General features: G+C 38.9%; 1 protein-coding gene across 11 annotated transcripts in view; it reads right to left on the reverse strand.

Moving 5' to 3' along the window:
- Positions 1 to 16,256, reverse strand: part of ENPP2 (ectonucleotide pyrophosphatase/phosphodiesterase 2) — a 105,646-nt gene that overhangs the window by 35,152 nt on the left and 54,238 nt on the right. For 6 of the 11 annotated variants that reach the window (XM_082433153.1, XM_082433159.1, XM_082433158.1 and 3 more), the window contains exons 9-11: positions 11,140 to 11,195; positions 6,199 to 6,264; positions 5,185 to 5,257 (exon numbers count right to left, since the gene is read on the reverse strand). In XM_082433153.1, coding sequence (XP_082289279.1) covers positions 5,185 to 5,257; positions 6,199 to 6,264; positions 11,140 to 11,195 — 195 coding nt within the window. Of the gene's footprint in view, positions 1 to 632; positions 789 to 5,184; positions 5,258 to 6,198; positions 6,265 to 11,139; positions 11,196 to 16,256 lie in introns of all 11 variants that reach the window. The other 5 variants (XM_082433157.1, XM_082433152.1, XM_082433155.1 and 2 more) reach the window with 1 other exon arrangement.

The raw sequence follows: 16,256 nt of genomic DNA on the forward strand, positions 1-16,256 counted from the left end.
CCTTGGAGGTCTCTGGAGATTTCAAGAAAAGTAACAACCTATAGGCTATTCTGAATGTAATGAAAAGAGTACACATTGCTCATATCTCTATAAGAAAACACACCCAACTCTATCTACCCATTGTTTTCTCTCTCCTTCTGTCTCAGCTCTTCCCTTGTCTATCATCTAAGACCTCTTCTGAACTTGGAAGGTACAGACCACTAATCTAATCCAATATACTATTGAGCTCTAATCTATACCATCTCTCAGGATTTCCCCGACTACCTTGCTGGGTTGTTCTCAAGAACCAAGGCTACAAGAAACTGTGACAAATTTTGTGAAAAAGTGCAAGCAAAACCAATAGCTTTCTTAACACTCATTCAAGCCTAAATATTCATACTAGTTTGGGGCAACTAACTCTAAAGAAAGTAGAAGGTGTTTTTTTTTTTTTTTTTTTCCCTAGCTGAAAGATCAAGAAGTCTTCACATCAGTGTTAACCTCTGAAGGAGCAGATTCTTCTGGACTCAAAGCCAAGGAAGACACAGCAGACTTTTTCTGAAACATATTCAGCTGATTTTCAAACCAAGGCACTGAAGGAAACCTTCAACTCAGACCTGCCCGCCACAAAGCTTTGGAACAATAGATAAACTTACTTTGTCCTGACGAGTTTCCGCAGCATAATGATCCATCCTATGTAATTTTCTTCTTCTTTTCTTTGGAGGAGTAACTGGTCTTTCCTGTCTCCTCTTAGGGGTAACCTTCCTCTTAGGTCTCTTAGCCGGAGTAAAACGTGAGCCATAACTACTCTCCTGTACTGGCGGATAGAGATGTCTGGACTCAGAAGTCGTCTGTCCCTCTGGGTCAGATCATAAAGCTCACACTTTGCCATCTGGGGTCAGCAGAGTCTTAGTTAAAAAAAACTAAGACTCCTTAAGTGAGAAAAAGTTGGTATGAGGGATGATTCGGGGAACTCTACAGAGAGAAGCCTCCTAGATCGAACTTGATACTGCTGTTACGGCTTCTTCACTGAGAACAAGAATATAATTTAAGAGAATCTGGTCATGTGGGTCTCTTTTGGCTGAGAAGCCTACTGTGGATAGACCTGAAGGTGACACAGAATTCTGCATTCCATAACTCCTGCGTTACGGAGAGACTGGTCCTTGGCTATGAAAAGCTCTCCATTTATAAAGTACTAGCTGAAAACTAAATAGAATACTAGTCACTCGGTCATTTCAAGGTGCAAAAGGATTCATGGAGGTGGTTCCAATTCAGATCTAACAGGTATCTGTTCAGACCACCAACTATATCCAAGCAACTGTCACCTTCATTGGAAAGGATCAGGAAAAAAATTTTTAAACCAAGGATGGAATGAAACGTAAATACCAAGCAGTCCTCCTTGGTCATGAATGTACTTCCACACATCAGCAGAGAGAACTTCCCACTGATAATTTAGGTTTCTGGTAGAGAAGAACTCTGAGCCAAGAGGTAACCATAAATAGAACTGTCTTTTTAAAAATCCTCTTGTAAAATTAGGTGAAATGTAAAACGTCATCGAGATCTCTTCATCTTGGTATACATATATATATCAAGAAAGAGTCTACTTACACTCTTTCTGTTAGACATTCCCCTTTTAGTGGTGGTTAGGGGGTAGTGGCTGTACTATGCATTTGTTTTGAAAATGTAGCGAGCAGTAAAGGCTGACACGTAAACTGTTGATAAGGAAGATAACCTTTTGGGACTTCCAAATGCTGGAGAAAAACAGGCCCCTGATTTGCTGATGGTGCAAAGGTGAATTCAAGCAGCAAGCCCTGCTGTCTACCTAGCTGATTTCTCTCGGTGGGACTGTTCGAGACTCATTCAGATGCAAGAAGGGCCAGGAGGAGGAACGATGTTAGTGTATCCAAAAAGGAGGCCACTGCCATGCGATTTCACTGTTTCCAGAGCAAGCCACTGCAAAGGCATCGCCACAGCTGTCTCATCCTCTCTCTCCAGCAGAGCGATGGAAGGACACAGCCCCACGGACTCTGGTTTGGTTTTTTTTTTTTTTTTTAAATGCCTCTAGTTTTAGCCAATTCCCCATGAGATGAGAAGCAAAAGGAAAAAGAGGGTTTACCATTTCATGGTCACCGAATTCATTCAGCTAGCGCTCAAGTCTGCCCATCAGACACTCGGCCATTTGCAAGAGACCTCAACATTCCGAAGGCTCCAAAGGCGAGCCCTTCTGATTGCAGCAGGTTAGAGGAGTAGCAGGAGAAACAGCATTTTAGTCAAAATGAGTTTTCATCCAGGGATTATATCGCACGGGTCTCCTTCTTCGAATGTTAGAGGTTGACAATAGCTAAGTTTTCACTGACCAGCCATACTTTAGTCTGACTTTAGAAGATTTAGCCTGAGGTTATTAAAAGGATGGGAAGGAGAGGGGCAAATTTCCCTGCTTTTCAGAAGGATACTTTGCCATCTGAAGGTAGTAACTAGCCAGCCAAAGCTCTGCCTCTAGGCCTGAAGAGCAGCCGAACGGAGAGTCACAGGGAAAGCATAGAAGCTCAAAGAGAAAAAGGTTGCGCCAGTGACCAAAAGCAAGCATATTTTCTGAACATTCACCATTACACTATGAAACCAGGAGCAATACGCCATTTCTTGAAGCTATTAGCCCAATGTTTGCTAATCGTCCTGCAAAAAGTATACTCAGGTATTAAGCGAATAAAGCACAAACTTCAAGTGTGTTGGAGCACACAACATTTTGCCAGATTGAATCCTTTCGATTAAATTTCAAATGCAAGGTGTAAAAGAGAACATGTTACTGATTTTAAAAATAATATTTCAGCTACATGCACAATAAGTGTAGATGAGGGATATATAGGTAGATAAACCAATTCATCTACCACTAAAAAGAGGTTTTGCTGGCTTTGGTTTCATGTTTTAAACTGTTTTGTTTTTCTTTCAGTAAAAAGTAAGATTCCTAGAACCAAATGAGAAATAGTTGAAATCTGAAAACATCCCTTGCTTTTTTGGGAGAAAGTGACCAAGTTCTCAGGTTATCATAACTGAAGATACATCGTAAGTGTTTTACCCCGTAGATATACGAGAATATCCCAGTTATAAGAAGCATTAATACTAAAAAGAACATAGCATGAATACTTCCAACTCTTAATTCAAAAATACTCAGGAAAAAGTGTTTGTATATTTATGAGAATCCTGAACATAGAACCATCATTACAGCAAATTAAAGCATCCTATATTATGCTTCATTTATCACTGCTCAGGACTTAAAAAAGACCTTTTAGTTTATTTCTCGATCAAAAACACACTTTCAAGTAAGTAATTATAACTGAACTACACATATTAGAAATCCAGAGATGTTAATGAATAAAGAACATTCATTGCTAAGCCATATAACTTTTAAGGAAATGAAAATTATAAGAATTATACCTCCTCTGTGTTGTAAAAAGCCAACTTTTGACATAAAAAAAACGTTCTGTGTGGTTTGAACATAGTTATTAATGGACCACTTTGCTTATCTCCTGGACTAAAGGAGAGTTAAATTATTTCCTAGTCTGGGAGTCAGAAGTTCTGTCTCCAAGTTCACTTACCAGCTGAGCAATTGGAGTAGCTCCTAACCTCTTAAAGTACCAGCCTCTGGCTTTTAAAAGAACGACTATACCAATCGCTGTTTGCCTATGCCACAGGGTCTTTTAGGGGATACTATTATCCAAGCAAAATTGAACCTTTAAATAGGGTACATGGAACTGCTTAGGGTTTGGGTTTTTTTTTTTAACATCTTAATAAAATAAGGTTCCTATTGTTCACTTTAGATTAATCTCAAAGAAAATCATCCTAAAGATAAAATAGTCATGCTTGCTCTGGCAAGAATAAGATTTGTGTTTCATGTATGAAGATGTTTATCTCATTTTATCATTTGTGTTTCATAGTCATGCACCAGTGGTTAAACATCGAAGGAATAGGAAAAAGAGCATCAGACTTATATGACTTCAGTGATTTAAGGCAAACTAGGAATGAGTTCGCACAGCCTCTAGTTTCCAGTGCTTAAGGAAATCACCACTGAATTGATGTTAAAGCAATCAGAAGTATTTGTGGCTCCTTAGTATTTACTGTCTTTGTTTAAACATGCTGCATTTTGATCAGAAACACTTAAACCAAGACACACTTATCTGTATTTCCTTAGTCATCCTTATGCTGAACATAACAAACTTAATTATAGCCAACAGTGTTGCCATCGGCTATCAGAGAATAAGAGGTAGTTCCCATCATCAAAGAGTTTATGAAACAATTTCTCATCCAAAATCAAGTTTTATTATGTTGATGTAGACCTCACCACCCTAGTAAGAAAGAGAGGTGGAAAACATTTAAAATATTAAAAGATTTAGATTTGCAAATCCCAGCATATTTTAAAATGATCTATGCTGAAGCACTGGGAAAATTTCCATCTCTCGATAAAAGAGGAACATAATAAAATATCCCCATCCCTTTCCCACCTCCTGAATTTGAAGTTATACTGGATACTACTACCTTATAGACAGATTGTCTTCTACTAAGATCCCTGACTGATACAAGGGTGTCACGTTGCTCTGCTAAACGGATTCATTCAACAGTGTATTTCTCCCAATTAAGAATTTGTTTCACTTAGGGGGGTGATGGATATATTCATACTCTTGATTGTGGTGATGGTCTCACAGGTATATACCTATGTCAAGATTTATCAAATAAAAAATGTCCAATGCTATCAAATTTTCCAGGTTGCTTGTACCTGCTAAGGCTAGTGAGCTGACCTATCCTCTCTGAACAGCATAACCATTTTAAGGGAGCTGAAATTCAGTTGCAATGCTTTATATTGCAGGTTTCATCTCCAGATTCTTTTCTACTCCTTTCCCAGTGATGGCAAATGCCAACCCTTCCCGATCCTTCATCTTTTGACTGATGCCTGCAGGGCTGGAATACATCCCTTCCTATGAACACCAAGTTTAGGATACGTTTGAATAGCAAATCAATCTGAAATGAAGTTCCTGTAAGAAAACCAGGTATGTTTAAGATTCTTTTCAATGTTTTTACTCTTGTAGTTCTTTGACTCTGTATCCACTTTGCACATACAAACACCCTAAGAGACTTGGTACAAATCCTGAAATAAGGTCAGTAGATTAGGTGGCCCAGGGACACAGGTTCTCCTCAGGCAGAAGATAAGCTACTAACCTCAGGGCCAAAAGGGCCATATTTGTGTCCAGAGAAATCAGGTTGTTCGGAATAGAAGGCATAGACTGAAGGCCTACGGGAAAATTGGAAGGTTCAGAATCTCCCCCAAACCACACATGACAAAGAATATCAAATATCCCTACACATTACCAAAAAATCCTCTCAAATCAAGTTAATTAATCGCCCAACCACTGTTAGTCTTAGCATGAAAAAAGTCTCTTTCTTGTTTTTTTTCTACAGGAAAAAAACCACCCACCACCCTCTACACCATCCCCACTGGGGTAACTGCCTGATTACTACCTTCAGGAATAAAAAGTCATGAGGAAAATCTGAACACAAACTCTGGTCTTGGATCCTCAAGATAATAGAGCCCAGTGATCATTCACAGGGGCCAAGCAATCTGCAGCCTGAAAGAACAACTCCATTCAAGTGACAAGTCAGTCTTCTGGACTGAGTGCTTGGGATTAGCAGACGCAAACTATTATATATTGAATGGATAAACAATAAGGTCCTACTGTATAGCACAGGGAACTATATTCCACATCCTGTGATAAACCATAATGGAAAAGAATATGAAAAAGAATGTATATATATGCATAACTGAATCACTTTGTTGTACAGTAGAAACTAACACAACATCGTAAATCAACTGTACTCCAATAAAATAAAATCTATTTTAAAAGTCAGTCTTCATGCTTCCCCAATCCTTGGGATGCTGCTGGTTTATTTATCAAAGCCGGGAACTCCCTCGAGCTCTGCTGTGGTGACCAGGATTAATAGCTGGAGTAATTCATGTAATTAAATGGTCCTCAATAACCTACGTCCATTGTAACCTAAGTCCTTCTTAGGGAAGCCACGTTTCAGGCTCAGAACCACAAAACTTGTAATAATACCAAACCATGGCTGTGCTTCTATTGCATAGTCCATCTGGTTATTCACCCAATTCCAACCTAAAATGGAAATGTACTAAAGAAAGAAGAGGGAGAGCCAGGTGGGATGGGGGGAAGCAAATACCTTTCGTCGTCCGGCAGGGTGAGCCACTGCAGGATGGTTAATATCCTCCGCTCATGAGGGATCATCCTGTAGGGTAGCAACCGGCAAAGCATCAGGTTAGGTTGCATTTCTACCATCTCCAGCCTGATGAGCTCTTGCTCCTGCACCCAGGCTAAGGGCTCTCTATTTACCACCATCTGTTTTCACTTTGTCGTAGTAAAAGATCCCCTTTCCAATTAGTGTTTAAACGTCCATTTCTATTTGCAACATGTCATGCTGCTCAGCCTCTGCTACAGAAGACAACACTGGAAACTCCGATTCACAGTCAAATGAAGAATCTGCCATGCTTATCAGAGGCTCAGCTACAGGCAGAAAGGACCCCAGACTCAGAATCATTGCTATTTAGTGGGCAAAGCCATTAGTTGTAGCCACCGAGGGGCCAGGACTTATATCCCCCATCTGCCTCTTGCTGGTGTGACCTCTCTTGACCTCTATGCCTCTCGACCTCTCTCAGCTTCAGTTTGCTCATCAGTAAAATAAAGATGATGGCAAAGCACACTGAACAGCTTGGTTGTAAGGAGCAAATGAGACAAGAAAGGCAAGAGGCATGTACAGTGCCTAGCACATAGTGAGTGCTAAAGATAATCCCTATTTTCATTAATGATCATGATTAGTTATCATTCTATCGCTAAGTAGCTATATGACTTAAGAAACATTATTTAATCTGAAACTTTAAGTTCCTCGTGTATAAAATCAGGGTTTAGGAAAGGTATTCTTGAAATTCTCTTCTAGCTCTATAAAAATCTATCAAGAATAGGCACATATAATTATGAGACTGACAAAAAGGGTATAATCTTCATCCACAATGACTTTTGTGTTTAAGTCTCATTCCTCTGTTGAAATATAATTACCCTCAATCTGGCACTCATTTCAAGAGCTCTCGGCTAACGTGATAGCTTTGTATCATGGGCTGAGTTACATTAAGATGTTCACAAGCTGAGTGATGTCTTTATTTGTGGGGAAATTTGCTTATTCTTTCCTGACAAGGAACACAACATACTTTCCTGCTTCCCCATCCAAGACCAGGCATTAGAGCATGTTTATGATGAATTTAAACCGAAGCCTAAGTTTAATGGTAGATAGTAAAAATTACTGTGGCCAAGAGTGAACCCTAATATAAACTACGGTCTCCGGGTGATAATGATGTGTCAATGGAGGGTCACCATTTGTAACAAAGGTACCACTCTGGTGAGGGGTGTTGATACTGGGAGAGGCTGTGCGTGTGTGGGTGCAGGGGGTAGATGGGAAATCTCTGTATCCACTGCCCAATTTTGCTGTGAACCTAAAACTGCTCTAAAAAAATAAACTATTAAAAATGTATTGCGGGATGTTGGGTGAGCCATTTCAGCTTTTACTTTTGGTAGACATGAGCATGAGAGAGCTAGGAGGAAAGACAAACCTTCAGAGCCATGGTAGATGGCTAGAGTTCGCAGGGACCCTAATCCCGCAGCCTCCCCCTATTTCCAATAGGTAGAGGATTTGCCATTCTTCTCTCTGGCCCCTTCTCTGTCTAGAACTATCCTACCAGCCCCAAAAAAGTCATGTTTACCATAAAACAAGGTCTCACTTAAACAAATTCCAATGCTATTGAATAAATGCGATCCTGTTTATTATATCCTATAATTGAATTTGAAGTAGGCATAGCAAAGCCAGGTTAATCGCTGAAGGTATTTAATTCTTCAGCCTTAGAAATCCCCTGTATCTGAACAAAATAATTACATATTTTGAATTCTTTCCTAACTTAAAAAAAAGTGAATGTCGCAGCCTTTTTCATTTTACCTTACTTCACTACCTACCTACAAGCTGCTTTATTTTATGTAATTGGTGTTAAGTCACAAAAATGGATTCTGATGGACTCACTTGATGCTAATGGAAAAATACAAATTAATAGAATTTGTTTCAAGCTCCAAATGTTCACCCTTTAATGCCTTCTTTGGATGGGGTACTTGACAAGTAGGGAGCAGGGGAAAAAAGCGTCAGCTCTGAGGCCAGAATGCCTGGGTTTGTGTTGGATGAGACTTTGACAAGTGACTTAACCTTTTAGTGCCTCTATAAAATGAGGAGAATAATAGTCCCTATCTTATAAGGTTGTTGTATGGATTAAAAGAGTTAATACTTAGAATAGTGCCTGGCACATTGAAAAATGTTAGCTTTATGGGAGTTCCCTGGTGGCCTAGTGGTTAGGATTCCGGGCTTTCACTGCTGTGGCCAGGGTTCAATCCCTGGTAAGGGAACTGCGATTCTGCCAGCCACGTGGCATCCCCACCCCCCAAAAAAGTTAGCTTTTATCATTATGTACTGGATGCACAGGCCCACAGATATGGTACACTCATTCACGAAATATTTGTTAAAAGCGTATGACGTTCAAGGCATTTCTGTGAATATAAAAAAAGATACAAGATACTCCTACCAAAAAAAAAAAGCTATTACGGGGAAGTCACCATTCTCTGCTTGGAACGAGAAGCAGGTGATTGCCATTTTCTGGGCAGGGGCTGAATACGTGTGTGTGGTGAGAGCATGAGTACGTTGGAGGTCTGAGTATCCACTGTAACTGTGGCCTTGGGTACATTTTACCTCTCTAAGCCTTGGCACTCTGATCTCAAACATGAGGAGTCAGACACAGTGGTCTCTAAGTTTCCTAGTCGTTTTAGATTATCCTTATGAAATAACCTCAGAGACCAAAAAAGACATGGCCCTTAGCCATTAATGTTTAAAATTTGAAGCAGACACGGCACAAACAGATCTGACAAAGGAAGAGTGTATTCCAAACAGAGAGGGAAATGGGATTCATGCTGTTGCCTTTACCATCATTGATTGATATAGAATTTCTCAGGACACCAAGTACATTAGACATGTTTAGAAAAAGAAAAGGAAGTAGGAAAAATGGAAAATAACCTAGATGAGTTATTTAGTGCTAAAGGCGAACAAATTACCTTAGGTCATATATAGCCATTGTCTGGTCATTGTTGAAAGAGGTAATGTGAATAAGAAAACAGATACCATTTATTGGCTGTTCTCTATGTACTAAGTACCCTACTAAGCACTTTAAATAAGTTAACTCATTCTATCTTCACGATGCCCTATGATGAAGATGCCCTATGATGAAGACCATCATTCCTATTTGAAGATGAGGACATTGATTTATCGAGAGATTAAATCACCTGTCCGAGGTCAGCAATCTATTACGTGACAGAGCTGGGACTGGAATCAATCTAGACACCCATACCTAAAGGGAATTACTGCCTTTGAACATGAATTGACATAAAAGAATGTAATGGATACTCAGCTGAGGATGATTTTGAAAGGAAATGCTATCCCTTGAAAAGCTAGACTAATTCTAGGTTGCAATATGGAACCAGGTTAAAAAGATGACCTTTAAATCTAAGTCTATGGTTGAATCTGGTTTTAAATTTTAAAATTTTCAGAATCTATGACGTGTAGATTTCCTTGACCTATATTCCATTAAATACCTGGAAGTATGACAATTTTTTTTAAGTTCTAAAGAGATTTTTAAAAAAGAAAGAAAGAAAATGAATCCAAGTCACTTCCAGGATATAGAGATAAAAGAATAGTCTGAGAAGCAAAGCAAACTACAGACATCTTTGGAGCAAAAAAGCTACCTTCTTATAAGATTTGAAATGGGTGGAAAAAATTGCCATTCAAAACCGGAACACTAAGCCTTTTCAATGAAGCTCTGCAGCAGTTTCGGGGGGTAAGGGTGGGGACTAAGTATTAATTATGCTGTTGGCACCTCTCCGTTCTGCCAGCCAAATATGTTGTGGAGCAGAAGAAATCACTTCTATAAGTATCAATGGCAACCAAGGGTTAAAAAATGTAATGCATAAGATTAAATTGGTAAATCTACATGTCATTTCTAACATATACTTATTTCTCAACAGAGAAAATCTCTTTTTAAAAAGGGGGGGAGACTTTTAAGGGATACTCTGTGTGAGCTTCAAATCACCAAACCCAATTTCAATTTAGCCCTTCAAATCTGAAAAAGCTACCTTTATTCCTGAATTTGGAGAATATAGATGGTACCATTCTGCATTAATTTGAACCTGTGATTGCTCTCAGCGCACTACTATTACAGAATAGTCAGATTTTTGTTACGGCATAAGAGGCAAATATGGAAACAGCTTTAGGTGGTTAAAAAAAAAAAAAAAAGATGGAAAGAACATCTCAGTGGGAACAAAATCCCCATGAAAGTTGAAACAGATTCCTTTTCTTACTAAGGAGCCTCAAAAATAATCAACATGTTGACACTTGTATTAGGTAAGTTTCATCTTAAGGCTATTTTATGAACATTAACTACTAATCCCCCCATCACCTCTGCGGGGAAGAGAAGTAGTTCCTTTTTTCTTATTAGGGAAATCCTGGAGCTCAGTGGGAAAATGGGGTGGAAACAAAGACTTCCTCTTGTCTCCTGTCTGGAGTTTCCAGTCTCTAGCCCACTACATCAGCTGTCTGAGACCATATTCGATTTTTAAAGTTGTGAACCAAAATAAATATAGAATGTTGTAATATATTTATAGAAAATGATCATTCAAATCACAGCAATAAATAGCCTGAGAAATATATATTCCCTAGGTGCCAAGTTACCAAAAACCTATAAACAGGGACAGAAAAATGTAAAGGGTGACTAGATGTAGGAGAGAAAATCTTCCTTACATTCTATTAAGAAAAGATGGGGGAAAAGAGAGAGAGAAGAGGAAAAGAGAATGGAGATGGAAAAAGACAGAGAGGATCTCTTAAAAAAAAAATGGAGGGTTATTTTGAATCCGAAAATATTCATACGTTGGAGTATGTTAACATTTAACTGAAGTGAAATCAAATTGAATGAATGTTTCTTAAATTGAATCATAATTGTAATTTTACATTGACAAAATAGAGGTAACTTACACAGACCAGAAGAATGTCCCAGCTTTCACCCCTTGCTTGGTGGCGGTAATCCATAGCTAATGAGGAAAATATAAGAGGCTTAGAACATATTCTGGGTTTGGGTCAAAGAAGAAAAAGGTTTTAAAATATATTAGCTCAGATATGTTATACTTTACCATACCCCACCATAAATTTCCCAATATTTGCAACCTTTTTTTTTTTTCACATCTGGAAGTCAGAATTATTCTTTCCATAAATGTTATTCAATACATTCTCTGCAAAAGCTTTCAAGCTCTGCTATGATTATAGTGGCTTTTTTAAAAAAAACTTTTATTTCATCTCAAGAGTCTCTTCTGTACCTGTCTTTTCTGATCATTGTTTTGAACATTTCACTTACATGGCAGAATTCTGCTCATCAAAGGACCCCGAGTGACCATATGTTTCCTTGACTGTTGAAAGCCTACAGAGGAAAACCCCAATTTGGCACACAGATGCCAGGATCCCAGAACCTAGCTTTGTCTTGTTTTGTTTTAAATGAGGTGAATGAAATGGGGAAAAGGGGCTATTTTTTATTCTGGTTTTCTCCTTGTACCTTTTACTTAGCCTTTTAGTAAGTGGAATTTTAGGAGTAAACTCCTGGGATAAGTTAGGTGAACCAGGCATGTCATTAAGGCTTTTAAAATATTCTTTCCAGGGACTTCCCTGGCGGTCCAGTGGTTAAGACTCTGCGTTTTCACTGCAAGGGGCATGGGTTCGATCCCTGGTTGGGGAACTAAGATCCCCCATGCCCCGTGGAATGGCCAATATATGTATATTCTTTCCAGCTCATGCTGTTGGGAGGTAGAAGATACGGCAGTTAAGAACCTGAGCCCAGCGACCAGCTAGCTGCATTTTAAGCCTTGCCTCTGTCACTTACCAGCCGTGTGATCCTTCAGTTAGTTATTTAAGGTCTCTACATTCCTTTAAAATATAGATAATATTACCTAGCGCATAGGATTATTCTGAGCTTTAATGAGTTAATACATGTAAAGTCCTTAAAAACAGTGTTTTAGCATTTGGTAAACACTAGATCAATTTTCACCTTAATTATTATGCATTAATGGAAATAAATATAATCCAGTTATTTTCAGGACACTAAAAACAACTTAGAATGGCCAGTGTCCCATTGAATAGAAGTCTGTGAGAAGAAACCCCTTAGCTTTAGGAGGCAAACAGGAAAAAGAAGTGTAGCTTGGTTTTTTATAAGACCAAAACAAAAATGGTCTACGAGTTGCAACCAACCTCCTTTCTGGTTTCTTTGTCTCCAGAATTTGATAGTGTTTTACTTACTCCAGTTAGAATCTTTGTTTTTTGAGGAAAGGGGCAATTTGGAGGTGTGGGGCATTCAGGAGCTTGGCCATGGCCTCAGAAAGGTCTGGAACGCCTGGCCTGGGAGAATTCTGTAAGGATTCCCAGGCCCCTGGGGAGGACTGGAAACTCCCAGCTCCAAAATCACAGCTGCTGCAGCTGGCAAGTGAGGGATGGGGCAGGAGAGCATACAGCACCCTCCCAGATTCCTGGACGTCTGAGCTGCCAGCGGATGTCATTAGCATGGGAAAGGTGGAGTCCTCGTCCCATTGGGATGGACCAGAGACAGAGAGATCAGGATCTCAGATTGCTCTGAGCATCCTACCGGGGTTTAGTCCACAGTATCCTTCTGCTTTACAGATGAACTCTGGCATTTCTGGGTATCCTCACACCAAGGAGGACTCAGATGGGTCCCGGAGTTTCATTCATTCTTGTGTCAGCGCCTCCTCTAGCAAGAAGGTGAACTCAAACTGAGTCCTGGACACCCTGCACGTGCCTCAAAACCGCCTCAGATCCCAGAGAGATCAGTTTCTTATATTAAGTGATCTATTTGCATACTTATTTTAGCTTCAGAGACACAACCTTGGTGCATGCACAGCCAAACAACTTCCTAGAAAATGTGGTGCCATGACATTTCCAAGGAAGCTGTATTAGGCAATATTTGGCAGATATGAAATGTAAAATCAATCTGCGGTTTTCTAATGGAAATTTTTTAAATACAGTTTTGTCAAATGATGACCCTACATTTTCAAAAGTTATATTGCGGAATACACGCTGATGTTGGCATTATCAGAGCAACAGGAAGCCCTATAAGTAACTTTTAGCTTACTAACCCTCAGGGGGAAAGATCACCAAAGGAGTCTTTGCAATGGTATAAGGAAAGAGCACTAGGAGAGACGACAGATGTGAGGGTGCTAAAATTATCCCAGTGGCAAAATCAGAATCATTGGTTCTTTGTACTTGTCTGTACTTCCCAAAAATTTTGTAGTGACAATTAACATCTTGGTAATCAGAAAAAAAAAAAAAAATTAAGCAGTTGTAAAAAGCAATGTGAACTATGAAGACAAACTAAAGGTAAAAATTTTTTATTTCTTTCTTTATTTCTTCCAGAAAAGAAGCAAAAAATTCCTCCCTGCTTCTTGGTACAAGTCGTGTTGGCCTCATTTTCTAAAAGAAAATTGGGAGCATGGTCAGAAAAGTGCAAAGAATGAACAAATAAGAGAGAATACTTGGAATTAAAAAAACATTTTAAAATCTCAAAGGGAAGGACCCTAGCAGTAGTGAAGCTGGTCGGTCAAAGGTTTGGCAAATGGTATGAGACTGAAGCATGAAGAAAGTTTCTTAAGTTAAATCAGATCATGAGCAGCTATAAAAGTTCCTTTGCAAGTTATACATATATATTATATTTCAGAACTCTAAAGTTATATCTAGTAATTACAGAGAAAAAAATGCAGTAAAATGTTGGTCCAAAGGAAGATAAATGAAAAGGAGCCTCTTGGTCTATAAAGTGGAGGAGGGACAGGGGAGGGAGAATCGTAAAACAGAAATCATAAAACTAGTTTCTTGTTAATTCAGAGAAATAGGAATTATAATTTCCCATTTCCCATTCTGAATTTGAATGTAATCTATATTTCCTCAGAGATGGGCCAAACAACACAGCTAAAAAAAATTAGCTAAGAAGACACTGAGTCTGGCTTTCCCACCTTTCATCCCAGTATCTCTTCCATTGCTTTCCTTTATCTAGAGGCAGAGTTTTCAACATTTGTGTCCTAGATGCTACATTTTGAAAAGGGGACAAATGGAAATAATATTGTACCTTCTTGATATGTTATCAGGAATAAAAAAAAGAAAAGAAAACTCCCACTGGGACCAGGAGCATTTAAATGCAAAATCCAACACTTCCTCAAATTCAGGAGAATATGCAGCTGTGGGAGAAGGGGAGATGTTTTAAAAAGGAAAACAAGCAAAAAAACATTTTTGAAAACCATGAACTACTATTGTAGTCTTCCTAGCAGTTCTTTGCAGGGAAATTATTCCTTTGCATTCTAAAGCACAGAGGTAGAAGAAATAGAATCCTGGGAGACCAGAGGAATGGGCGGGGCCCTAGTATCAACAGGAGTAAATCAATCACTGAGATTCAAGAGTAGGAACAAATTAAAGCTGTGAGGGTTCGGGGATGCAGCAGAATAGACTGTGGACTAGTGTGGTTCTTTCCAGGTGATTAGGGCCAGAAGAAGGTGAGTGATGAAATACAGGAAGAAGTACAGGCAAACACGCCTCAGATGGGGCTGTAGAACAGTTCAATCCAAAACATAATAAATGGACACCTAAATGTGTTAGGCTGTGGGTTAGGTCCTGAGAATAAAGAGATAAATAAATCAAGTCTCTACCCTCATGGGGCTCATAGACTAAAGCAGATTATGTGAATAATTTCAAATGATATGGTCACAATTATGATAGAAATAACAAGAAAACCCAAAAGAGGGTCCCTGAGCTTAGCAAGGGCTGAGGGAGCTTAGTGAAATCTACTTAGAAAAGGATGCTTAAAGTGAAATTTGAAAGAGAAATGAGCCTGGCAGCAAAGGGACCAGGAGAGTAGAGTCTATCCTAAGTACATTATGATGCAGTAAAATGAGAAAAATATAGATTTATTGCAGTATATGGAAAAGAAACAGAATAAAGAAAAGGTAAAATTTTCCTGGAAAAAAAAAAAGAAAGTCACCTGTTAGACAAAGCGGTAAGCAAAGACTAACATTTTCCATCAAGCCAATCCCTTTGGCCTGGAAGTTCACTCCTACTCTAATGTCATTCTTCTTCTCTTTGCTGTCTCTTTCTTGAACCTGCCATCTTTCTTGTGTTCTTACACTACAGTAATTCACAAGGATGGTCTCAGGACCAACTCATTGCATCACCAATACTGGTCGAAAACCACCATAGGCCCAGCAACTTGAGAAGTAATAGGAATGCAACAAACTAGTAAATAAAACAAAAAAGAAGCTGACTCACAGATATAAAGAACAAACTAGTGGTTACCAGTGAGGAGAGAGAAGGGGGAGGGGGCGATAGGTAGGGGGAAAAAGGGGGGTTATTATGGGATTATCTGATATCATGTGTGTGAAACTTCTGAAAATTGTAAAGCACTATAGAGTTTAAAGAATATTTCATTCAATTAAAATTTTTTTTTTAACTTTTAAAAAGAATCCTCCTTCCTCCAGAAACTGTGGCTTCAGAGGACTTGCACCATGGAAGGGTGCTGGATTCATCTCTCAGCTCGCCACACGTAGTGGGCCCTGTGGAGTCTCATTCACTCTCCACCTCTCTGAGTCCAGCTTTGAACGGAACAGGCAATTTCCCCACTGAGTTATCTTAGTATTAGAAATTGCAGGATTAGAATGGAGAGATTTTTCAAAGAAACAAACACACTTATGGCACTCTGTTAAGAGTATGGAACATACTTTTGTAATGAGAAAAAAGTAAATAGTTTCAAAACAACAACATAAAAAGGAATCCTCTTATAATATGTAGGAGAAATGTAGGGTCGTACAGTGAATGACAACTTTTAATAGTGCATTCTGAAGATTAACAAATTAAAAGCAGACTCAAGTTTGCTAAAGTGGCTATATCAGGGTGTTAAAAATAAAATTAAATTATAGAAATTATTTTTGGAAGTCGAATGGTGCGATTCAAATTGAATGGACACTACAAATGCCTCGTGTCATAGATAAAATTTCAAACTAGAATAAGAGTGGTTCTTATTCACCGTTTAATCTGACTCATATATTATTTAGCCA

The sequence above is a fragment of the Balaenoptera physalus genome, assembly GCF_965194825.1.
Source record: "Balaenoptera physalus genome assembly, chromosome: 17".
NCBI classification, from domain to species: Eukaryota; Metazoa; Chordata; class Mammalia; order Artiodactyla; family Balaenopteridae; genus Balaenoptera; species Balaenoptera physalus.